The sequence below is a fragment of the Protopterus annectens genome, chromosome 7.part0 (genome assembly GCF_019279795.1).
Source record: "Protopterus annectens isolate FY-2018-M chromosome 7.part0, PAN1.0, whole genome shotgun sequence".
NCBI lineage: Eukaryota > Metazoa > Chordata > Ceratodontiformes > Protopteridae > Protopterus > Protopterus annectens.
The window spans coordinates 1152720071-1152747456 of NC_056739.1; the positions used below are offsets into that span (position 1 = coordinate 1152720071).

The 27386-nt window shown below is 40.8% G+C and overlaps 1 protein-coding gene across 1 annotated transcript in view; it reads right to left on the reverse strand.

The window, feature by feature from the left end:
- LOC122806918 overlaps positions 1–27386 on the reverse strand; it is a 269512-nt gene that overhangs the window by 17244 nt on the left and 224882 nt on the right. Inside the window, exon 5 of the mRNA XM_044077736.1 lies at positions 3436–3467. Within this exon, the coding sequence (XP_043933671.1) occupies positions 3436–3467 (32 nt within the window). The remainder of the gene's footprint in view (positions 1–3435; positions 3468–27386) is intronic.

Sequence of the window (27386 nt, forward strand, 5' to 3'; positions counted from 1 at the left end):
CCCACCATGCCCCAGGATTCCCACTCCTTTTTTCTTGATGTACTAGAAAATATTAGGGTTCAACCAAACACCCTAATAATGGGCAACTTCAACTACCCCACCATCAACTGAGAAAATTACTCGTGTACCAACTCCTTAGCTCAACACTTTCTGGAATTCATAAACTCCAATGCCCTGGATCAACTTATCCACACCCCCACCAGGGGCAAAAATATCCTAGACCTAGTCATTACCAACATGAGTGACTGGTGTTCCACACCTGAATTCAACTCCTCGTTGGTCCGATCTGACCATAAGCTAATCACCCTTGATATCCAAATCTCGCCCTCACCCCCCATTAAGGAAACCATGGTAAAAAATTTCTCCAAAGCCAACTTTATGCTTCTTAAGATAGAAGTGGTGAACTTCATGACACACACGCAGATGGACAATACAGTTACAACTGCTGAAACCTACACAAATGCACTCTATAAGAACTTACACAAGTGCATAGATCGTGCTATCCCAAACAGATCCAAGACGCTATCCTCCAAAAAAGGAAGCCAATCTGGTGGTCCCCTGCCATAAACAAACTGTACACCAGAAGGAAGAAACTGTTGCAAAAGAGATTAAAAATCCCATGAGTGGAGGAGCTCCCTGGTCAGCCTCAGTAAGAAGCTGAGATCCCTTATAAGATCCTCCAAAGCTAGCTATGAAAACAAAATCTCCACTAATTCTAAGGACAACCACAAAGCATTATATAGCTATGTCAAGAATCTCGATGGCAACACCCAGATCTGCTCTGAGTTACAGCACAACGGCACGAAAATTACAGAATCAACTGATATTTCCAGCATCCTGGCAGATAGGTTCAGTGCTAACTTTACCCCCACTCACCCCCCAAAGGGCCCATATCTATACAGGAAGAATGCAGAGTCCCTGTAATCACAACTACGCAGGTAAATACTGTACTCTCCAAAGCCAAAAACACAGCATCCATGGGACTGGACAACATCCCAGGCTGCGTTTTACACAAACTTCAGAAAGAACTGGCTCCCCACTTAAGCACCATGTTCAATAATAGCCTTGCAACAGGCTTTGTCCCAATGAATGGCGCACAGCAACAGTTATCCCACTCCACAAAGGGGGAGCCACCACTGGTCCCGGGAACTATCGACCTATTAGCCTGACGAGCCTGGTCTGCAAGGCCATGGAATGTATCATCATGGAACTCATAAAAAAAGACATTGGTAACCTCCAAACTCTGGATCCCACCCAATTCGAGTTTGTGAAAGGCAGATCATGCCTCCTGAACCTGAGTGACTTCTTTGAGGCAGTCACCAAAGACGTAGATGAGGGTAAGGTGGATCACACAGACTATCTTGACCTCGCCAAGGCTTTCAACACCATCCCCCATTCTGGAATTATAGCTAAACTCACTAAACTAGGTATAAATCCCTACGTCACAAGATGGGTTGCCAACTGGCTCACTGACAGAACTCACACTGTAAAAGTTGCAGACCCCAAATTTGACCTCAAAGCAGTGACAAGTGGAGTACCACAGGGTTCCGTTCTGGGACCTCTCCTATTTGGTATCTACTTCTCTGAAGTACAGGCTAACACAGAAGGCCTCTGGCTAACGAAGTTTGCAGATGACTGCAAACTAGGAGCCATAGTCAAGTCAACAAATGATGTGGACATCATACAGAAGGGCCTCACTGAGACAGATGCCTGGTGTCAGAGCCATGGCCTCAAGTTCAATGCCAAAAAGTGCAGTGTCATCCCCTTTGGTAAAAACTCTGTACCCATGAACTACCACATAGGCAGCAATCTACTTAACACCACCTGTGTGATAAGAGACCTTGGGACCCAGGTGGACAGTAGTCTCTCCTTTGATAGTCACATCGCCATAGTAGTCAGGAAGTCCTTCTATGTGGCACACCTCATCATAAAAGGGTTCTCATCCAGGAAAAAAAGAGGTCATTGCTCCCCTCTACTCGACTCTCATTAGACCCATTATAGAGTACAACGCCCCTTTTGGAATGTATCTCACAAGGCATCTGCAGCAGCTGGAAAGGCCACAGAAGTACCTCACAAAGAGGATTACTGGCCTCAAACAACTGCCCTACACTGACCGCCTCAAAAAACTCCAGCTTTACTCTGTAGCATATCGCCTACTCTGAGGTGATCTCTGCCTAACATATAAAGCTATGTCAAACCCAGAGCTGTTGGACATACTCCACATAAAGAAATCCCAATCCCTCCGAGCTACAGGCTCTAGGGACCTAAACTTTGTCACCACAATAAACAGGACATGCTGGAGGGATAGATTCCTGTCTCAGAGACTTCCCATACTCTGGAACAGGCTACCCATCTATGTCAAGCAAAGTTCTTCATTAGCACTCTTCAAGAAACATCTTGATGAGTGGATGAAAAATCGGAAATACACCCCAGGGATCACTTCTGTGTCTCTGCTTGACAGTGGCACAGGAAAATAACTTTCTTGGGTGGCGTATGCCAGGGAACCTTGTTGGCTAGGCTTACGTAGGCCCTTGGGCCGATAGCCTAGTACCTACCTATGAACCTATGAACTATGACTGTTCTCTAAGGCTTTTGAGCCCTTCCCCTTCCACCTCCTAAATGTAGCAAGCTAAGGTAATCTACCCATATAGCTAAAGCTAATGTAGCAGTGATCAATATGATGAACATGATACATGTGTGTAAATCAACACAGTATAACAGTAGATGCTCAAATAATCACTGTTGCAGTAACCCTTCACTCCCACCATCCTCCCTTGCTTGTTGGTGTGTTGTTTATGCCAGGGTAGGAATACTTTTTTTTATTCTTCCTAGCATTGCCCTTTCAGAGCTCAGGCTCTGTTGGCATGAAAGCTCCAAAGGGTTTGATGCCCAAACTTGTCATTTTAGTCAGCTCAGCTCAAGCTGACTGACACTTTGGGTGTACAGAAGCTGCCCTGTAGCTTTCAAAGCTTGCCAGCAGTTATATCCTTGGCAGAATATAACCCGTATAGCTAAGGTTACTGCAGCAGTGATCATTTGAACATCTACTTTTTGGGTAAGTTTACAAAACTGTACTTTTTCTTATCCTCAACTTTAATACTAATATGTAGGCTATTGAGTTCATGTTCCCATATTTCATTATTTCTAATTATAGCAATTATAAACCCATATAAAAGTTTGTCAGCGCACAAAAATAAAACTATGAAATACTCATGATCTAAAGCAAAAGTTGACATCTGTCAAAACACCGATTCCTTTTTTTTTTTGTTTGTCATCTTTAGTAACAAACTTTAGAAATGTGCCCTGGCATTTTTTGACAGAGAATGTACTGATCTCTGCACAAGATTCACTGTTTTTCACAATTCATCCTACGTGAAAAGCATTACATCAAAGCTGTACTGTTCTGTAACCTGATAACTATCAAGAAATACTTACCTGTGTCATTCTGTAATGTGAGATCTTCATCCCTTTAAGTAAAAGAAACCAGGAATTAATAAAAATGCAGATCAAAGTAGAATAGATACAAGTGAATAATGTGAATAATATGAAACATTTTTGTCTGTTTTCTGCAGCCAGGGTGGCTGAATTAAAATGTATCATTTAGTTCCAAATAGGGTAACAGTTCTGATTGTCTGAAATAATGACCAGAAGGTAAGTATATTCTTTTTTATTTGCTTGAGTTAATACCTACCATGCACAACTAAAAAGTTATAAAGTACAAAAAGTATATAAACTATAACATGCTTATAGCATGCTACAGACCACCCTCTCAAACTCAGGAACCCCACTCTGCCTTCCTGAAGACACTGGAGAGTATGAATGTCTCTCCAAATACCATCATATTGGGAGACTTCAACTACCCAAACATAGACTGGGAACATTACTCAAGCCCCAACACCCTAGCCCAAAGGTTCCTAGAATTCATAAACTCAAATGCAATGGAAAAACTAGTCACCACTCCCACAAGAGGAGATAATATACTAGACCTGATCATCACAAACATGGGGACAAAATGCTCCACACCGGAAGTATACCCCTCATTGGTGAGATCAGACCATAAATTAATCTCACTGGAAATCCACATCCCGCCCCCACCCCCTGCACAAAAGACCACAGTGAAGAACTTCTCAAAAGCCGACTTCACACTTCTTAAGACTGAAGTGGTATCCTTCAAGGCCCCTGGGCCAGTGGAAACCACAACCCACACTGCTGAATCCTTTATAAATGTCTTCTATGGGCACCTTCAAGAATGCATGGATCATGCAATCCCTAATAAAACCAAGACCCATTCCCCCAAAGGCAGGTGCCCCGTCTGGTGGACCCCAGCCATTAACAAACTTTACAACAGGAGGAGGAAGCTACTACATGACAGAGCAAAATCCCTAAAAGGGAAGGCATCTCTAATCAGTACTAGCAAAAATCTACGATCACTCATAAAATCATCCAAGGCCAACTTTGAGAGAAAAATCGCAAAAGACACAAAAGACAATCACAAGGCCTTCTTTAGCTATGTTAGAAACCTGGGTGGAAACTCCCAGATATGCTCAGAGTTAGTCCAAAATGACACAAAATACACTGAACCCACAGACATTGCCAACATTCTGGCAGACAGAAAAAGGAGAAATATCTATCCCAGCAGAGTGTAGCCTCCCTAACATCTCAGATGCCCAGGTGAGAGCCGCCCTCTCCAAAGCTAAAAACACAGCATCAATGGGACCGGACGGTGTCCCGGGCTGCATGCTACATGAACTCCAAGAGGAACTAAGCCCGCACATAAGGCTGCTGTTTAATCTTAGCCTTACTACAGGATATGTACCCAAAGAGTGGCGTACAGCAACAGTGGTCCCACTCCACAAAGGCGGTGCTTCTACGGACCCTGGAAATTACTGCCCCATAAGCTTGATGAGCCTGGTCTGCAAAGCTATGGAAAGGATCATTATGGAACTCATAAACAAAGACATTGGGGACCTACAGACATTGGATCCTACCCAATTTGACTTTGTCAAGGGCAGATCCTGCCTTTTGAACTTGGTCAACTTTTTTGAAATGGTCACTAAGGCCATTGATGAGGGTAAGGCAGTTCACACAGCCTACCTTGACCTTGCAAAAGCCTTCGACACAATACCCCACTCGGGCATCATAGACAAACTCACCAGCTTAAATGTAAACCCATATGTCACAAGATGGGTTGCAAACTGGCTCAAGGACAGAACCCACAAAGTCAGAATTGCTGGAGCCATGTCAGACTCTAAGCCAGTCACAAGCAGTGTCCCACAGGGCTCAGTCCTGGGACCCCTCTTGTTCGGCATTTATTTTTCCGAGGTGCAAGCAAACATAGGAGGATTGTGGCTGACAAAGTTCACAGATGACTGCAAACTGGGTGCCATAATTGATACTCCAGCGGACACAAGCATCCTTCAGAGAGGCCTCATAGAAACGGATAATTGGTGCCAGAGCCATGGCTTAAACTGAATGCCAAAAAATGTATAGTCATGCCCTTTGGGAAAAACAAGGTACCCACAAATTACCACATAAGTGGTAATCCATTAAGTACGGAAGAGGTAATCAGGGACCTAGGGACCCAAGTTGACAGTAACCTCTCATTTGACACTCACATTGCCAAGGTGGTTAGGAAGACCTTCTATATTGCCCACCTTATCATGAAGGGATTCACATCTAGATCAAGAGAGGTCATTGTGCCCCTGTACTCTTCTCTTATCAGGCCCATGATTGAGTACAATGCCCCATTTGGGATGTATCTTACCCAACACCTGCAGCAGTTGGAAAGACCCCAAAAGTTCCTCACCAAGAGGATAAAGGTTCTGAAACATATGTCATATGCTGCCCGGCTGAAGAACCTCCAGCTCTATTCAGTCGCATACCGCCTACTCAGAGGTGATCTATGCCTGACGTACAAGGCCATGTCCAATCCGGAATTAATGGACATGCTCCACCTCAGAAAATCCAAAACCATCAGAGCCACGAGAGCAAGAGATTTGAACCTCAACACAGAAATAAATAGGACATGCTGGAGGGACAGATTCATAACCCAGAGGCTCCCTACACTCTGGAACAGAATCCCAGTCCATGTTAGGCAGAGCCCCTCACTAACTCTCTTCAAGTGAAATCTTGATGAGTGGATGGGAGATCGTAGGTTTACCCCGGGGGTCATCTCTGTGTCACTACTAGACAGAGGCACAGTAAACTAAACCCTAAATGGGCATAGTATTCTCATCCCAAGGGGTGGCGAAAGCCACCCACACTCTGGCTAGGTTTATAAATGCCCTAGGGCAGATAGCCTAATACGAACCTATGAACCTATGAACCTATAACAATAGACTCCCTATTGTCATTCCAAGACTCCCAATTGTAATTCCAAGACCTGTAAATGTGAGTCCTGGAATTATGAGTAAATACATGAGAAGAGAGAATATGAACATTGCTGTCTTCTTTAAAGCTGTTTTTTGCAAGGAGGCAAATCCCTAGCACCCCCTGATCTGGGGAGCAAGCTCCTCACACCCTCAAACCTATGCGTATTAACTCCAAGATCGTCATACCTCAAAGAAAAGGGAATATTCAGAGAAAAAGCAAGTTCAGACCTAATGTATATAAGTCCACATTTTTGATAGTTCACTCTCTCACTTTTCCAGGATACACATTAAAGAGTCTTGAAATATCAAATGGTTACTGTAAAAATATAATAAAATGTAATGCATTAAAAAATAAACTTATTCTGGATTCAGACTTAGAAATGTATGCTATGTCAGAAACAATCACAATGCTACAAGGAAAGCTATGCTTTGTCAGGACAGTTATGATGCAGTGACGCCCTGTCTTTCTTTTGTCTGTTTTTCTGCCACAGCAGCTACACAGTTATAACAGCTCAACAAAATGGAATACAGAAAAACTGCCATTTGTAGTATTTAAGTATTAAGGCCATTAAACATACTCTTTTTTTAAGCCCTCTAAAAAGACCAACTTTCTTTCTCCCCTTAAGATTTATCATACATTTACTATGGCTACCATACAACACTGTTTTTATATTTTGGGTCCTTTCATCATTACTATTCAATGTACACTTGACAGTGGTTGGCAAACAGTTGCAGTAACTAATCAACTACATATGTAGTGTGTATGACCTACTGCCTTATTACCACAAAAGATGCAGATGGAGAAGGGCTGGGGGGGGGGGGACTAGGATGTAGGAGTAGTAGAATACTGGGGTCTACTGCAGTTGGTCAATGTACTAAACTCTCAAAATTGACATGGTCGAGACCACAAGTCTGACAATTTATTTCACTGACTGTTTTGACTGAGATTGTGGTAGAGTGGAGATTGTAGAATGTGCTATTTTCCTCACTGTAGTGAGATCTCAGAGTTGTATATATACTTAGCAGGGGGTGTGGGGGTGCAGGGGCTTTACCCCCACAACAACATTGTTTTGTTTTATTTGTAGGTGTTATATGGGTTGTTCAAGGTGATCAAACTAGATTGTCGATGATGTGGTCCTGACCATATTGGTTTCAGCAATTTAGTCCATCAACCATCTAAATTAGATCCATATATTGAATGCATTTAATGGGCATACTAGATAAGCTTATTGTCTTCCTCTGCAGTCAACATATTCAAAGACTGAGGTCTGCAGGCCATTATAGAAAAATGATTAAGGAGCTGGACAATGAATAGCAAAGTAGCCTCTACCACTCATGACAGTAGATTCTACTGTTGCTCATAATAAGTGATAGCTATATTAATAGTAACAATAAAAATACCTGGGCATCCAACTTGCTTCCTCATCTAATACCCACACTCACCAAATAACTGTGACCCTGAGAATTCCTAATCCTTCAGGGTCAAAGTCCATATTTCAGCTATGGATATAGCCCTTCATTGTTTGGCCCTCAAGATGAAGAAAATCTTCTTCCCTATAAACTACTAGTTTATGTATGCTTCATTGTAAGCACATATAGTCCGACGATTTCCCAATCAGCCATGACTGATCTTTGAAATAAAGAAAATCATCCTGTATTGGCAGTTTAGAAATTTCAAAATGATATTTGAAATCTCTCCCAGTGAACAATTCTCCCATTGTGTCCCTTCACTGAACATCCTCAGTCACCATATCACAATGACCATAAAGTGCAAAGTTTCATTGTCATGTCCCAATGTACATAGGCACTGGCAGTTGCTAAGACGAATATTGGCTGATACTTGAAATGCATATACAAAAATCCTAAATGTGTTCTCTTAATACTGCTTAAAAAACAGAAAGTCTTATGCAGCAGAGGGAATAATGAAATTATGCAAAAATCTGCAAAATTCTTAGGTAAATTAGTCTCTTTTCTTGTCTTTTCTATCCATTTTCTTGTCAGTGAATATGCTTAATTTCACTGAAAAACCTGACATTTCCAGCATTGAGTTGCTCGGTTAAGTCACACCAAAACTCAGTGCACAGAGTGCTGCTCAATGGTCCAGGAGTAGGAGGAACAGGCAAAGAATAACTCGTGAAATTTGTTGAGCAGGAGTTACTGGATACAGTTACAGAGGACAGGGATATAATGGTCTTAGTGAGCTTGTATGACCCACAAATGGGAACTAGGGATGTACTTATTATGAATGCCCACCCCTACAGGCATGTCTAAAGGTCGGTTCCCTGTGCTTTCTCCTATTAACCTGGTGAACTTGGGCATTCTGAGGCAATGTAGCAACTGCCTCATGTACACCGACAGCCCTCTCCTCTTACCTTTCAACACTCATACTTGTGAGAGATGCACTTATATATCCAAATTGGAAGCCACGTACTCTCCAGCCAAGACCGGAATAGCTGGTCAAGAGGAGAAGGTCAACACTTGCACCACACCACATGGAACACATAGCCCTCTGGAACCCACACCAGCACTGCCTTCACATAAAAACACAAACCACACACCCACCTTCACAGAGGCTCTCAATAAAAATCTACCCAAGCAGCAGAGACCTTCAAGACAGAAACACACTCGACCACTACAACACAACACTAATCACGAGACACATAAATCTTCTAAACAGTGGGCCACTCAACCAAAGCCCCTAAAGCAAAATAGCATGCCCAACACATTAGTCATAGGTGACTCGATAGTGAGGCACACTGATGTCCCTCTCACTAGGTTGAATAAGGAGAAAGTAACAGTCAGCTGCCTGTCAGGTGCCAGGATCTGACACATAATGCATGCACTCAGGTCGCTCAACAACAGGTACAAATATGACTCTGTCATTGTACATGTGGGTGTGAATGACCTGAGACGTACCTCCCCGGACTACATAAAAAGAGACAAGGAGGAGCTCTTGGATTATGTAGCCCAGGTGGGTATGACCCTAGCCCTGAGCAGCATCCTACCATCACCCAGAATGATACCACAGTACAAGCAGAAAATGATTGATTTCAACAATTGGCTAAGTTTCTGGTGTCACTCTAAGGGTATCCAGTATCTGTCTGCCTGGGATGACATGATTGACAGACCTCGATGTTTTGCCAGAGATTGCCTGCATCTGTCACCCCTGGGCTTCCGGATACTGGCCAAGGCTCTTGCCACCCCTATAGTGCCTTTTTAGGCGGTGTTCCAAAGACCAAATTACCACTGTAACAGCTACAAACAAATGCAATCTGAGGGTCATGTTGCTTAATGTTAGAAGTCTAAATCTCAAAATGCACTCACTCGAGGCACTCCTTAAAATGGAGAACATCAACATTTGTGCTGTAACAGAGACCTGGTTCAAGGCAGCAGAAAGCATCCCTGGCACTACCAGGCTATAACTCATTCCACACCTTTCAGCCCCAGAACTAGGACCGAAGCTCCAAGGGCAGTGGTGTTTCCATATTCATAAAGGATGTGCACACTTCCAGACTGGTAGCCCAACATAATGCATCAGAGATACTTCAGGTGCAGCTAACACTGGGTAAGGCACCGATTCAGGTCGTAGCCTGCTACAGGTCCCCAACCATGTCCCAAGACTTGCACTCCACATTCCTAAACATCCTGGAGAATATTAGGGTCCAACCTAAAACTCTCGTACTATGCGACTTCAACTACCCCTCCATTAACTGGGTAAACTACTCATGTACCAATACACTTGCCCAATGTTTCCTGGAGTTCATTAATTCCAATGCCCTGGACCAGCTCGTTCTTATCCCTACTAGAGGTAGCAACATCCTTGACCTGGTCATTACTAACGTGGGTGACCGTTGCTCTACATCAATAGTCAGCTCCTCCCAGGTTAGATCCAACCACAAACTAATCACCTTGGAAATTTACATCCCTCCCACCTCCCCCCAGCAAAGGTAACCACCATGAAAAACTTCTCCAAAGCTAACTTTGGGACCTAAAAACAGAGGTGGTTAACTTCACGGCATCCATCCAAATGGAGAATAGTTGCATGACTGCAGAATCATACACCAATGCACTGTACGAACATGTGCACAAATGCATGGTTCTCACCATACCCAATAAAACCAAGACACTCTCCTCCGAAAAAGGAAGCCAATCTGGTGGTCCCCTGCCATAAACAAACTCTACAACAGGAGGAGGAAACTAATGTGGAATAAGGTGAAGTCCCAAGACTGGAAAAACTCTCTTATCTACCTCAACAAAAAGTTGAGATCCCTCATCAAATCATCTAAAGCTAGGTATGAAACCAGAATTGCAGTAGATAGTAAAGACAACCACAAGGTCTTCTATAGTTATGTAAAGAATCTCCACGGCAATACCCAGATTTGCTCTGAGCTACTGCACAATGGTACCTCCTATAACGAGCCAACAGATATTGCCAGTATACTGGTCGATAGATTTGCAGCCAACTCCCCCCCAAAGGACCTATCACAATACCAGTAGATTGCCAGGCACCCAGTATTACTGCTAATCAGGTTAAAACAGCACTGTCCAAGGCCAAGAATACAGCTTCTATGGTTCCTGACAATATCCTTGGTTGTGTTCTACATGAACTACAGAGTGAATTGGCACCTTACCTGTGTGCAATGTTCAATCACAGCCTCACCTCAGGCTTTGTCCCTGCTGAATGGCGGAAAGGAGGAGCAACTACAGACCCTGGAAACTATCGCCTCATTAGCCTGACAAGTCTGATATGCAAAGCTATGGAATGCATCATCATGGACCTAATAAACAAGGATACAGGGAATCTACAAACTCTGGATCCCACACAGTTTGGTTTTGTGAAGGGTACATCATGCCAGCTCAACTTGGTTGACTTCTTTGAGTCAGTCACCAGAGCTGTGGATGAAGGCAAGGTGGTTCATACAACCTACCTTGACCTGGCGAAGGCTTTTGATACCATTCCCCACTCGGGAATCATAGAAAAACTCACCAAGCTTGTCATCAACCCCTGTATCACTAGGTGGGTTGCAAAGTGGCTCACAGATAGAACCCACAGTGTGAAAGTAGCTGACTCCAAGTCAGACTGCAGGTTAGCCACAAGTGGAGTCCCACAGGGTTCGGTCCTGGGTCCTCTCCTGTTTGGTATCCACTTCTCTGAAGTCCAGGTCAACACGAAGGGATTCTGGCTGATGAAGTTTGCAGACGATTGCAAGCTGGGAGCTATTATTACCTCCACAAGTAATGTTGCCATCCTACAGAATGGCCTCACTGTGATCAACGACCGGTGTCAGAACCATGGCCCTGCGTTCAATGACAAAAAATGTGTCATCAGCCCCTTTGGGAAAAACCCAGTTCCCATGAATTATCACATGGACTGGAGTCCACTGAACACAGAAGGTGTTATAAGAGACCTGGGAACACAGGTTCACAGCAACCTCTCTTTTGATCACCACATTGCCACTGTGGTCAGAAAGCCCTTCTGTGTGATACATCTCATTACTAAGGGTTTTGCATCCAGGAAGAAAGAGGTCATTGTCTCCCTCTACTCTTCCCTCATTTGGCCAATCATCGAGTACAATGCCCCATTTGGCATGTACTTCACTAGATGCCTGTAACAACTGGAGAGGCTGCAAACGTACCTCACAAAGAGGATCCTAGGCCTTAAACACTTTCCTATATGGACAGACTCAAAAAACTCCAACTATTCTCTGTCTCATATCGCCTACTTAGAGGCGATCTCTGCTTGACTTACAAAGCCATGTCTCACCCAGCTCTGTTAGAAATGCTACAACTAAAGAAATCCCAATCCCTCTGCACCACACGCTCCAGAGACCTCAACCTCATTACCACAATTAACAGAACATGCTGGAGGGACAGGTTCGTAACCCAGAGACTGCCCATGCTATGGAACAGACTTCCCATACATGTCAAGCAGAGCACCTTGCTGACCCTCTTCAAGAGAAATCTTGATGAGTGGATGGAAAACAGAAACTTCACCCCAGGGATAACTCCAGTGGCTCTACTCGACTAAGGCAAAAGGAACTAACGTCAGGTGGCACTACGCCAGGGTAATCCTATGGCTAGGCTTGTAAAGGCCCCAGGGCCATTAGCCTAGTACACACCCATGAACATATGAACCTATATACCTGTGGATACCAAGGTATGTATAGCCCTCACTACAGCTACTATGGGGATCTTTCAGAGACAGACTGGGAGCACACTTCGTATCTTACAGGCTTCTGCCTTTGGGATACTGCAGCAGTTCTTCAATATACTCTTAGCACATGTTAATAAGCATATCTACATCCCAACGTCACAGTAGAGCTGACATGATACCATGAGTGCCTTTTGTTGAATGGCATGCTTTCCTGAGGTTCCTGCTTTGAGAAATTGTACCTATGTTGCTATAATGACCATATTTGGATAATGAGAGGAAGAGATACTTTAAAAGGAAGGGCTACCATTCTGTTTGCTGCTCAGCTTCCTTTCAGTGCCCATTATTCTCACGTGTGTCTCACAAGTTTGCTGTACTGTCTCATGCATGGTAGATTCCTTATGGTCACCTAGTTGGTAAGTGTCAATTATTTTAATGTTGTTAACTGTTGTCATTTCTGTATTTATATAGTGGCATAGATAGCACTGAGTAATCCTCCACCCTGTTTTTTATGTGTCCCCTCCCTATTTTGTTTTCCAGGTGACACAGGCTACCCACTCAAACACTGGCTAATTGCACCAGTCTATAATCTATAGGGAGCTGCTGAGGAGCTTGTTAACACTGTCCTGTCCCAGTTGCAGATAGACATTGGTTGAATGTTTCGGCATTACTCAAAGCTCATTTCCATTGCATAGACAAGTCATTTGGAATTCTCCTTTAGTGTGAGACAGCTAGTGTATTCAGAATGTTTACAGTCTGCTGTTTTCTGCATTAAATGGTATTTATTTACTTTTTTATTTGACATTTGTTGACCGGGGTAATCTGACTGAGCTAAAGCCCTTTTTCAACAGAGGCCATGGAGAAAAGCTCTACAATAATACATAGAAAATTAGCACATTGAAAAGAATAATACAGTGTAGTACAACTTGAGGTTACAAAGATTTATTTGTTAGTACAAAGGTACACAGAGCATAATAGATGCAGTTTGTCAAACTAATTACATGAAACAATCATATATATATATATATATATATATATATATATATATATATATATATATATATTAAAAGAACAGAAGGTAAGTTTAGAAGCTATTCTATTTGTACAGAAGGTTTACAAAGTATGACAAATGCTATTTGTCTAATTAATTACATAAAATATTCATATAAACTATAAGGAACAGAAGGTAAGTTTAAAAGCTCAAGGTAAGGGGGGATAGGGAGTCTGTACTCAGGTTAGAATAGAAAGTTGAGTGTTGGTCTGGTGCACAGCTGCCCTAGGCAATCAGTGATAGTGGCCATGTAACTCTCTTTATCTATTGTTCTACCAGTGATGATAACAACAGTGGACAACCAATGGTATCACTACAACAACCCCACAGGCAGGCTCATGCTTGGTTGTTTCTTTTATTTCTTTCAAGAACAAGAGGTAAGTGCAGCATTTCTCTTGTCAAGAACATGTGATGTGAAGTCACATATCCCACACTTGCAAAATGTCTTCATTCTGAGTAACCTCTGTATTCAAAATTTCATTTACATTTGGAAGGTGTCATACATAATGTCTCCCAAAGATAATGTTGGTGATGGCCCCAGAGACTTTGAGCAAGTGTAGCATATGAGCTTGATGCTAAATTTCTCTGATGAGTTGGTAATGGGAACCTCTTGATATTGACAGTGCTGTGAGACCTAGACTGTGATTGGAAGCTTCTATCCCATGATGTGGAAGTCTGATGAGGTCCAGCTGTGTTATTCTTGGATGAAGCCACATGAATTCCTGTAACAGTTCCTTGAGATACATGTGGTATCTGGCCTACTCGTCTGCCATGCATATGGCCTTCCTCTCATGAACATCCAGCTGTGTCCCCAGTGTGTGTCAGATAAATCCTTACTATTATGCAGATTGAGTATGCTGGATGCTATCTGTGCAACCATTTTGTGCATGATGATCATCATGACATTGTTTCTGGCCACCACCATGTCCATTTACAAGTGAATCTCCTCATGCATGTCCTGTAGCTCACTAACCATCACTGCCTGAGTCTCAGTGACAGTAGTCTGCACCTGAACTATGTCACTGCACATTTTCAGCTAAGCAGAAAAGCCCTTGCTCTCTGGAATTAGCTGTGAGAGATGTATTTGCCTGTCACCCATGTGTAAAGGCATAACAGTGGGTACTGCTACTACAGAAAAGTTTGTCTTTTCATCAAGGGGGTTGGGCTCTGCACAACAAACAGGTGATGAGCAACAAAGGTTAGTCTTTTGCTGGCATTGTTAATTTCAGAAGAGGTGCACTTGTCATGGTAACTGTGTAAATAACTCTTAAATATTTCCTTATCAGGTATGCCATCAAAATCAGCTGTAACACTATCTCTTCAGCCATTTCATGGTAGGAATGGATATCATAAATGTAATACAGTGTAATTTGTCTGTCATAGGTCCCATTAACCACATAATTACATATTTCTTAACGAGGTCACCAGCAGAAAGAATCAAATTCGGTGCTTTAGCTCAGTACACTGATAACGCCATTACTTTCATTCACTGGGTGCAGCCTGAGGACAGTGGCAAACAGTTGCAAAGTATACTGGTAGGGCCTCCTACCTCACAGCAGGTGGATAACGCTAAGGCAGTAATATAGGTACATAGTTTCAGCATAATGAGAAAATAACATTACACCAAGCAATCCAAATATTTATTTTGTCTAGTACCTGAAATAAGGAGGGTACAATTTGTCAATCTTTTGTACCTATATAAAGTAATTTGTTACCTCCTAAACTGTATATAGAAAACAAACATCTTCAAGCTTTATCATGTACTAGGATGACCTATGAGTCATTTGCTTTTGATGACCCTTTTCAGCCTAGAGAAAAAAAGCATGAAGCTGAAACAATATGCATACCTACCTGTTTCTTTCAGTGGGTCGGAGTTAGACATCTGCATTGAGACAGTCAATGTACTGGCTGATTATTGTATCTGTTCCCATTTTTGGGACCTCTTGGGATGCTAACAAGACACAGGCTACTACCTCTTCTCTTTTGACAGATGAGATGACCGATAAAGCTATAGAGGGGAAACCTGGACTGATTTTGTCTGTGAGAATTGGGGGATTCTGCAAATTCTCATCCAAGAAAATGTACCAATATCACTTATGGAGGTACATTCTGGGTCATTTCCTCCTCATGGGTCTATTTCAATTGGTCAATGAATGACATTATTGAAACTCACATGGTCAAAACCATATGCTTGACAATGCAGTTCATTGATTGATTTGACTGAGATCGTGAAACAGTGGAAATTGCACCTTTTTTCCCACTGTAGTGCAATCTTGGAGTTAGTATATATAATTAGAAGAGGGTGGGGGGGTGCAAGGGTGCTTGTCCCCCACCAAAATCATTGTTTGAGTGTCATTGCCATTGATCAACAAACTGCATTGTCGAACATGTTGTTTCAACCATATAGGGCACAGTGGTGCTGTGGTTAACATTGTCACCTCACAGCAAGAGGTTCTCCAGTTCGATTCTTGGCTGGGGTGCCTTCTGTGTGGAGTTTGCATCTTCTCCCTGTGCTTGCATGGGTTTCCTCCAGGTACTTCGGTTTCCTCCCACAATCCAAAGACATGCTTCTGGAGCATTTCTCCCTGGGCCTCCACTGAAAATAGGCTCTGTCCTAGTTGGGCTTTCCAGTTCAACAAATTTTAAATAAATAAACAATAAATGAGTTTTGACAATGTAGCTCGGCAATCAATTGAAACAGATCCCCTCTTCATACCATTTTTGTATACTCCAAGGAAAAGAAAAACTAAATTGTCTTGCTTCCCATTACCCCTAAGTATCCTCAGCAGGAGTAGTTTACCATCTGTCAGGGATTTTTAAACCGTTAATGGCCTTACAGCCTCCTAAATTGTATTCTCACTCAACTTCTTCTCCCAGCAAAACAAAGAGGGAGTCTTCTTCTGAAGAACTGTCTTCAGAACCTGAATCTGAATCTTTTGATAACTCTTCCCATATTCATTAACCCACAGGCTAGGAGTCAGAATCAGATTATACTTTGTTTTCTGAGTCATCTCAGGAGGGTCTTTCCTTTGGTAACAGAATCCATATAATGATGCAGCATTTTAACTAGGAGGACAAAAACAATTCTCAGAAACCCAGAAAAGGTATTATGGACTTATTGCATGTGGACCATTCCAAAACCTTCTGCTATTCCCCCTGTTTTTCTTTTCTTTTTTTTCCTATCCCCCTGGTTTTTGAGACCTTAGAATATACCTTTTTGTCTACTTCTCTGGCTCTTGAATCCCATCCTTCTGTGCCTGTGAAGTCAGAAAAGTTTTCTAATGTGCCTGAGACCTATAACTACTGATCCAAAACCCTTCTTCTGACCTAGTAGTAACTTATTTGGAAACCGATAAAGCTCCCACTTTGCTCTCTTCTATCAATGTGTTAAGAAATTGAAAGGATTGTAGGGCCATGGACTAATAAGGAAAAGGTTTTTACTCCTGCTGCCTTGTGTTTCCTTACTATTAATTACCATGCCCATATGATTAGTGAGGCCTTCCATCCTTGTAAGAAGAATATTGTTTCTGACAACAAAAAAGACAAATTAACTTCTCTGAATGCAATGTTTTAATAACAGAAACTACTTTGTACAAGCACTTGGACTATTTAGTTCCTACAGTGCTGAAAAACTGACCAACTAACATGCAGGGAAGCTGCATTCTGGGACATATCTATTATAGTTTGTTTTGTATTTATTATATATTTGGTTTCTATTTTTGACATTATGTCTAAATTAATACAAGGCTTATCTGATTGTGACAGTAAGACTTTATTGCAAAATATGCTCGTTTCAAGTCTATATCATAACATCGCAAACTGAAAATATCGAACGCTCACAAGAGTGAAAATGCCGAAACTCGAATTTGGTCCCCTCACACCACCCGCTAAATATATATTCCAACTCCAAGATCGCACTACAGTGAGGAAAGGGCAAATATCCCAATCTTCACTGTACTGCGATCTCAAAAACTGACCCTCGATATTTCTGCACTTCCGCTGTTGTGCCATTTAACATTTTCACTTTGTGATAATATGATATAGATCCTTATTTTCTGCCGCACAAGTTGCAAGACATTCCATTAAGTGTTGTTATGACCCTGCTGATGTCCCCTTGACAGCTGCTGATGTAGGATCACTTATGAGGAGGTGTTCTGGCTTTGTCTCCAATTTTTACCGGATGATGAAATATAAAAAAAAAAAAAAAAAAAAAAAGTTGAAAGCACAAAGATATTGCAAGTTTTAAGCAGCTTTTTCTTTTGGCCATTCTTAAATTCCACAGGCAGTACTCGTCCAACTTTTGTCCTATTTTTACACAAAATTATCTCAGCCAAAAGAAAAGGAATAATTTAAGAAAAAATGGTAAGAAAAACACAAGTCTGATTTCAATGGATCCAAGGGACCCTTCTGAGACAAAGATTTCAATTTCTGACTATTTTCTCCCTCCATTTCCTCTTTCCTTCCTCCTTGGCCTTATACTTCACAACCTATCAGAGAGACTCCCTCTCTGCCTTCCATTTTAGAAAACAATAACATCCAAAAGTACGATTTTGAACATCATAAAGAATGGATACAGACCACACTAGAATTCCTATTACCTTCAGGAATTCCCCAGGTCCCCCTCAAACCAACAACATTTGGTCCTAATTATTCTGTACAACCTGTTTCTAAAGGGATTATTGATCACTGCTGCAGTAGCCTTTGCCAGCTTCCAAAGCTTCAGTGCACCTTCCATGTACCCAGATCATTAGACAGCTTGAGCTGAGCTGTTTAAAAGTCAGGTTTTGGTTCCAATCCCTTCATAGCTTTCCTGATGCTGAAGAGAGCTCTCATTTGAAGGCTTTTGAGGATCAATGGTCAGCTTTTTGCTGTTCCATTGCAGGGCCGATAGTTCATTTTGGGGCAACAAACAATCCACATTTTTTTGTCTAGGTGTTTCTGTTTTAACTGACTGTCATGAGACTTTACTGCACTTTTAAACAGGAGTTCACTTTTTTCTGTCAATTTAAAAATTATTAAAAATATTTTAAAACTATCTTTTTTGTGGAGAAACATTGTTAATTTTACTTTTGGGGGGTGCAGACAAAGTGTATTAAAGTGTTTTTAATGTTGTTTTACTGGGAGAAGTGACATTTTAGGGCTTTGAAGTTTTACCGACTTGTGCTGTTTAGTTTCACTCGGAAAAAGACAACATTTTCAGCTTGACCTTGGAACTCATTACCAATACCAAGGTCAGGTCTTCCAGCAACAAAAAGAAAAAGTTAAGCAAACAACTTTTGCCACTACAGCAGACTAGCAATTTGCTTCAGTCACAGGTGAATGACTCTTCTGTGGCCAAAGATGGTTCCTTAAGACTGTTCATATTTTTTTCCCTGGATCACTGTAGTGTGGCACATATAGCTGCTATAGACAAGGGTTGACCACATCCTCTGTGGCTGTTGGATTTCCTTCAGTGGGCAAGGGAGAGCCACTCCTGTTGGTCTTGGGAGAAGGGGCAGGGAAAATACCCTTGTTTAGCCAGAGTGTTGTGTAAATCCCTTGGGAAGCTGTTGCTGTCATTATTAAACTTGTTTGCTCCAATTTTCCTGTCACAAAGAAACAGTAAACTAAATATTTATCTACTCCTGCACAACTCCTTCTAGACAGGAGTAGTTTATTGGGTCTGACACAAGGTCTTGTTCAGGCTATTGATCTCTCTTACAAGTTATTTTCTCGTGAAAGATAAATGGAGATTCTGAATCTGGACAGGAAGATGAAGGGAGTTTTCTCCTCAGATTTCTGATTCAGACTCCGAGAAGAGCATGGCATCTGAATCTCCCTGTGAGAGAGTCTCTTTCTCTGAGAATATTTCCAGAATATGCCAGTATTTTCATTAGGAGAACACTGAGGTTTTTCATTTGCTCAGAAAATACTATGAGCTGTTACAAACGGAATTTCCAGAACCTTCATCCATCTTTTCAGTGTGCTATCCGCCTGGCCGTAACTTCCCTAATAGTCAGCCTACTGCTCATAAAAAAGCAGATATATTGTATAAAGTTCCTCAGTCTTTCAAGTTTATATACACTCATCCCAGACCAAACCCATCAGCTTTGTGTTAATCCAGCTGCTGTCAATCATATAGTTAATTACAGTCTTTCCCTCTCTGACAAGGATGGTAAAATTATTGTGTAGGAAAAAAAATGAATGCTTCTGCAACTTGGATTTTCAGAATTTTGAATTGTCAGGTTTATATAGTAAAGCTTATTCTGATTAATTGTGAAAGTATGAGGGATGTTTTTTTTTTTGCAGCTCCTTCCTGTGAAGAAAAAAACTGCTTTATGTGGTTTAGTTTCTTGCATTTCACAGTTCATTATTCACTGTTTAAAGTGTATTTATGATTCCGTGGATACTTCTTCCAGGGCACTGACCAAATTGTGTTGAGGAGGTTTGCCTGACTGTATTCTCAGAACCTCCCAGAAGATGTAAAACATGAGATTTCAAATTCTCCTTTGGATAATGACTTAGTTGTTGGATCATCTGCTGCAGAGGTTATCAAAAATGTGATGAGAGGACTAAACAGTTTCAGGGGATTTCGGAGATATTTCAGTCCTCCTTTTTTAAATTTTTCCAAGGTTTTCTATACCCCCTCGTCCAGTCTTGGCATGAAACAAAATAAACCATCTCAGCAAAATGCTGGTAAGCAGATGTTAAAAACAATGGTAAGGAGGCCTGAAAAAGAAAGCAGAACCTCCCAACCAAGAAAAGGACAGTCAAACAAGCCAGAATGACTATATAAGGGACTCGTTGCCCCTTCCATCCTGGCAGTCCTTTATATCTTCCATAAAGTCTGACTCTGTTCCTGTCTATGGCAGCAGGTAGTTTCAGACAAATGGGTTCTGAAGATCAGCCAACAAGGTTACAGATGACAGTGGGAGGAAATTCTTCCCTTCCGTGGAGTTTTTCTCATCCACCAGACCATACGTCTCTATTTCCCCCTATTATATAACATATGGTGTCCCAGAGAGTAATAGAGACAGTTCATCCTTCCCAGTTGGGGGAAGGTTTTTATTCATGGATGTTTCTGATGCCAAAGAAAGAAAATGTCTGGAGACCAGTTCTGGATCATTGTTTCCTAAACCAATTTGTGATAGCGCCCGAGTTCAAAATGCTGTCATTTCACAACCTACTATCCCTTCTTCTTTACTTAATTTTTTTTGGTAACACTAGATTTAAAAGATGCTTATCATCACATCCCTAGTCATCAAGACTTCAGGTGTCTTAAGGCTTTGTGTGTCCACATCTCATTATTAGTTCTCTACCTTACCTTTTGAACTATCCACTATTCCAAGAGTGTTTGCCTAGCTCGAGTTATAGGTCATTTCAATTTACAAAGTATCCACCTTTTTCCATATTTAGATGACTTGCTTAACTGTGCAGAGTTTTTTTTCAAAGTGTCAGGAATCTCTCTGTTGGGTGAGAGATCTGTTAGAGAAGCAGGGATTCCAAGAAAACATTCAGAAGTCTTTTATCCCACCATCATACAGGATTGTGTTCCTTGGATGCTTGTTAGATGCCTCAGTATAAAGAGCTTTCTTTCCATAGGGAAAAATAGGTATATATCTATATCTTTTTAAGGAGTTTTCCACATAGACTTCTGTCTCTGTAAGGGAATACTTCAGGATTCTGGGTCTTATGGCATCTATGATTCTAATTTATTTATTTATTTAACATTTGTTGACCGGGAAAGTCCATCTAGAACAGAGCCTATTTTCAGCAGAAGCCCGGGGAGAAATGCTCCAGATGCATGTCTTTCGCGTCTGGGAGGAAACAGTAGCACCCCCAGGAAACCCATACGAACACAGGGAGGACATGCGGACTCCGCATAGAAAGCAACCCAGCTGAGAATCGAACTGGAGAGCCATGATATCCCTGGCAAGACTCCACATGAAAAAGATAGAATGGTATTTGAATCTCTCTGGTCCCAGCACCTACTATCTTTCTAATTCCACTTCTTCAATGAAAACACTGCCATACATTAACCCATCACCGCCCTGGTATCTGAATTTTGTTTTGTCAAACATTATCTGTCCCCCCTTTGAACCATCTATTACCTGCAATTTGAAATATCTCCCCTGGAAAACATTCTTTTTACTGGTTATTACTTCAGCTAGAAGAGTTTCTGAATTACAAGCTTTGTCTGCCAAGTCCCCATACCTTTTTCATAAGGACAGAGTTTCTTTATGCACTAACCCCTAATTTCTGCTGAATGTTGTGTCAGAAAATAACCTCAACCAATCTACAGAGCTGCCAGTTTTCTTCCCTAACTTCCAAAATAAAGAAGAAAATTCTCTACATCTACTAGATGTTCATGGACAGTTACATTTCTACTTACATAGAACTTCTAAATTTAGAAAATCAGATCAACTCTTCATCTCTTATTCTGATATTAAAAAGGTCAACTAGTCACAAAAGTTACCTTATGTAAATAGCTTACACTATGCATATCCTGCATTTATAATTCAAAGAACAGAACCCTTTAAAATACTGTTAAAGCTCATTCCGCAAGGTCTCTAGCCACATCTGCTGCTTTTAAAGCTAGATTACCATTGGATAATATCTGTGCTTCAGTAACATGGGCAAAACCTAATACCTTTATTAATCATTACAAAGTGGATTTGGCCTCTAGGAGTAGCGCCTCTTTCAGTTTTATGGCTCTGAGGAATATCCTCCCATGATCCACCCAAGATTCAGGTTGCTTAGGACGTGGTCCCATCAGTGAGAATAAAGGTGAGATTGACAACATCACATAAAGAAGTTATGTACTTACCATAATGTTCAATGTGTGTTGTCCATCTCGTCCTTTAGTATCACAATCCTCCCTCCAAACCCCCCTGCCTATACTCCTGGGAGACTGAGTAGCACAAATTGGTCACTACAAGGCCATATAGCCTCAGAATCGATACTCTTGTATATATTTTGATTTATATATATATATTATATATATATATATATATATATATATATATATATATATATATATATATATATATTAAAGCAAGTGGGGGTTCAGTCTAGGACTCATTTATTGCAGGATAAAGTATGAACTAATATCACTACAGATGACCATATAAGGTTCATTACAAAGTATGAGTCTAATATTTTCAAGATTAGACATATTATAGCAAAACATTGGCATATATTGAAATCTGATCCATATTTTGATACATTGTTAGATAATGATTGTAGTTTTGATTTTAGAAGAGGGAGAAATATAGGAGAACATCTGTCAGGTTTCAAAAAGGGATATGTAAAGCAAGATAATAATACAAACTCTATAGTGGTAGGGAGCACCTATTGTGGACACTGCATATATTTATTTTATTTATTTTATTTTACATTTGTTGACTGGGCTAGTCTAGCTGGATACATGTCCATTTTCAGTAGAGGCCCAGGAAGATAAGCTCCAAACATAATAAAATTACAAAATAGAATTTAGAAAATAACAATTACAAAAATAGAAATTACAAAATAAAAATTCCCTACTTACACTAATAGCTTTCATGTGGAGATAAGCTCCAAATATAGCAAAATTACTGTATGTAATACTTAAAAGTTACTAAAGTTCTACTATATAAGAGAATTTAATAGTGTATGGGTTATAATTAAATAAAAAGTTTGTCTAAGAAGAGGAAAAGTAGTTTAGAGTCTTTGCATGGGTTTTAGATATAAGGAGGTACAGGTACACTTGAGTTTCTAATGTTACCATTTGTAAGTCAAAGTAGGGGAAAACGAGTTGAGGGTAGAGAACAAATGTTACACACGAGGGCTGAAATAATTTAGCTTCTAGGATTAAAGTTAGAGAGGGGACAACACCCATAAGGATGGCATATGGCAAGAAGAGTTAGTAATAGGAAAAGTGAGGTTCAGTCAGGTTTAGTGCAGGGACAGAGCCAATGATTTTTCATAAGTTCTTTGAGGTCATTTTTGTAGAGAGATGTAGATGAGAGAGATGTGAGTAACATAGGAAGCTTATTCCATATTTTTTTCCCACAACGTTGGTAAAAAGGGAGTCTCCAGCTTTATTATTAGATTTGATATTGGTGATTAGTAACTTATTAGCTGAACGAAGTGTCACAAGATTTTTATATGGGGTGATTAGGTTAGAGAGGATTGGAGTATTATTTGGGTGATGAAGGATTTTTTGTGTGATCACTAGTTGATTATACACCAGCTGGTTTTGTAGTTCAGACCACCCGAGTTGTGTAAGGTTGTGACAGTGGTGGGTTCTAAAAGGGGTGCCAGTGGCAAATCTTGCTATATTGTTATAGCTAGTTTCGAGCTTACTTAGATTAGATTTTGATAGATTGGTATATATAGCAGAAGCATAGAATAGAGTAGAAGTGAGGTGGGTCTGGGCAATGGTGGTTCTAGCTAGAGGTGTGAGGTAAGGTTTAATTCTATACAAGGAGCCAAGTTTTTTATTGACCATCAGTATAGTATTGTTGATATGATCGTCATAGCTGAGGTTATTATCTATAGTAATGCCCAGGAGACGTGTAGTAGTATCAGGGGAAATAGTGGTACTGTTGTTAGAGGTAATTGTGAAGTGGATAGATGGAGACTTTTGGGTGGAGCAAAAAGTAACAATTTTGTTTTTTTGGGGTTAAGGAAGAGGCAATGGTCAGAAAACCAATTTTCAACAGCGTTAAATACTGTTTGGGTAAGGGTTTGAAGAGAGATTGATGAATTAGAAGAACATATTAGAGTAGAGTCATCGGCATATTGAATACAGGTGGCTTGAGGAAAAACAGTATTGAGGTCATTAATAAAAATGGAAAATAAAAGAGGGCCTAATATAGAGCCTTGTGGGACTCCAATGTTTACGGGGAGGGGTGTGGATAGGTTATTATCCCAGAACACTGTTTGATGTCTGTTTTTTAGATAGGATGTAAACCAAAGTATTGCTTGAGGGTTAAGAGATTGTGCTTTTAGTACACTGATTAGTAAGTTGTGATTAACCATATCAAAGGCTTTTGATAGGTCAATAAATAATGCGGAAGACAGAGAATTATTATTTTGATTTCTGTTTATACAGTCAGCAAAAGTTAGCAGGGCAGTGGTTGTACTATGAAAGGGCCTAAAGCCGTGCTGGCAGTTGGCAAGTAAATTGTTGTCGAGCAGGTGTTGAAGTAGTTGATGGTGAATACATTTTTCCATTATTTTGGCAAGTAGGGAGAGTAATGCAATTGGACGGAAATTGGAGATATCAGTGGATTTGCCTCCTTTATGTAAAGGGATAATGTGGGAGACTTTCCATATGGATGGGATGCTGCCTTCTGTGATGGTCCAGTTTATAAGGATGGATATGGGATAAGCTATGACTTTGGAAGCTATTTGAAGATATTCAGCTGGCAGGTGGTCAGCAGAAGGGGTAAAAGGCTTGAGTTTTTGAAGCAGTTTGCAGATAAAGGATGTTGGTACAGGTTGTATGTGGAAGGAGGGCACTGAACTGTTTATGTTTTGTAAAGGGTTGGGAGGACTGGGGGGAGTGTCTTTGCAAGATTCTGAATTATTTCAGTGAAGTAATTATTGAAGGCATCAGCTATTTGCAAAGGATTGTCATGAGGAATTGAAGTTGGGTCTGGAGTTTTGGAATGTCCTGGTCGGAGAAGTTTATTGATGCCTGACCAGAACTTTTGTGGGTTTTTTGTATGAAATTGTTGAAGGTGGAGATAATAATTTTTTTTGTCTATGATGTCCTTTTTGGTTGCATTTCTTAGCTGTTTAAAGAGTAGATGGTCTGCAGAGCTCTTAGTGGCTCTCCATTTGGCCCATATTTTGTTTCGTAGGAACATATTTTCGATTGGTTTGTTGTGTGAGCCATGGAGCTGCTTTGGTCCTGACTCTGGAGGATCGAAAGGGGGGGGGGGCATGGAGATCCAGGATTTGTAGGAATTTAGTATTAAAGTAAGAAACAGCTTCATCTAGTTTCAGGTGTTTCAGAGGTGACCAGTTACAGGCTTTTAGTTTGTTTTTAAAGCTATCTACTTGGAAGTGTTTTTTTTGTACAAAAGGTTATAAAGGTGTTATTGGTAGGATTATGAGCCTTTTGCCTTATTATATAGGTTAAAACATGGTCGCTAATGTCATCAGGTAGTGATCCTGGTATATAGGTTTCAGGATGACTATTTACAAGGATCCAGTCAAGAGTGGTTTCTTTATTACTAGGTTTGTGGATTCTTGTGGGGGTGTTTATTATTTGGGTGAAACCATAAAGATTAATGTGGGTATTAGGATTAGGGGAACTACAGGTAGTCCAGTCAATATTAAAGTCACCTAGTACTATTGTTTCTTGAGGAAGTATGGTGGAAAGGCTACTAAGAATGTTTTCAAGAGTATTAGTATTATTTCCAGGTGGGATATAGGTACAGATTATAAAAATAGATTTAGATTTATTAAGTTGTAGTTTAATAGTAAGGGTTTTCTCCATTGGTATTAGGAGGTAGAGGTGCATTATAGGATGGAACTTGAAGTTCTGATTTATACAAGATAGCTACACCACCACCCTTTTTTGAAGTACGGTCACATCTGAGGATGTTGTAGCCAGGTAAGTTTCTGTAAGACAAAGGATATCAAATGCATGAACTTGTAAAAGAGCATGTAATTGACTGAGTTTGTTGTTAATGCTACGGATGTTAAGTTGAGCTATTTTGAGAGAGTTATCTAATTGTGTGGAGGTAGAAATTCCATTAGATGTTTGTGTTTGTGGATTATTGATATTTTGTTAGTTACTGTAAATTTGTTGATTAGGCCATGATTAGGATGAATATCTCCATCTAATAAAAGATTAATAGGATGTTTTAGTACAGTCTTTATGTTTTTAAAGTATTTGGGTGAGCTTAACTTGCTGGGGAGTTAGGTAATATGAGAAGATCTATGAAACTTTGGGAGTAAGTAAACTGAAGTGGAGGTTATATTGCTATGGGAGAGAAAGTTGAGACGTGAGTTTGGTATAGTTTGTTGGTGGGGATATTTATTATTAACTAGAGAGAAGTGCTCATAGAGGGTTAGGGTGTAGGGTAAAGTTAGGAATAGTAATGAAGAAGTTATAAAAAGACAATTTTTAAGGTTAGAGTTATGTAAGAAGGTCATTTTAGAAAGCAGGTTTAGTGAGGTAATGTAAAAAGTAAGACAAAGTAAATAAATAAGGTGTGGTCTGGTAGTTTAGAGGGATAATTGTACCTTAGTAAAAAAAGGTGGGGATGATTAATGAGATAGTTATGGGAGGAGTTCTCAATTAGAAGTCTAAGGTGATAGGGAGATTAATTACGTTGATGTGGATTGTTATGTTTAGGTTTAATAGCACTGGGGGTGGTTGGGAATTGGGGGTAGGGTAGGGGAGCGGAGTGAGCCCACAGGGCGAATGGAGCGGGTTAGAGCAGGTAAAGTAAAAGGTAGCAGAGCCAATCAGAGATGTAGTAGGTTCCAGGTGCAGTGAAGGTGGGCAGTGGCAAGTAGAGTTTGGAAGAGCAGGTTGGAGGTAGAGATGGATAGAGGAGTGGGGGGAGATAGAAAAGAAATTATGGAGCTATAGGTGTAGAAGGAAAGGAATAAGAGCAGCAACACAAAGCAGGCGGCAGAGCAGCTAGTCTGGGGAGCAGTCAGGGACAAGATCCAGGGAAGAGGCTAGGAAAAAACGGGGTGAAGAAGTAATGGCCTGAGGCTACCTAGGAGCACCACCTAGTGGGCAAATGACAGAATGGAACAAGGTAAATGAAATAAAGGTAGCAGTGAAGTGGAGCGACAGGTAATGCGTACAGGGGGTAAGGGAAAA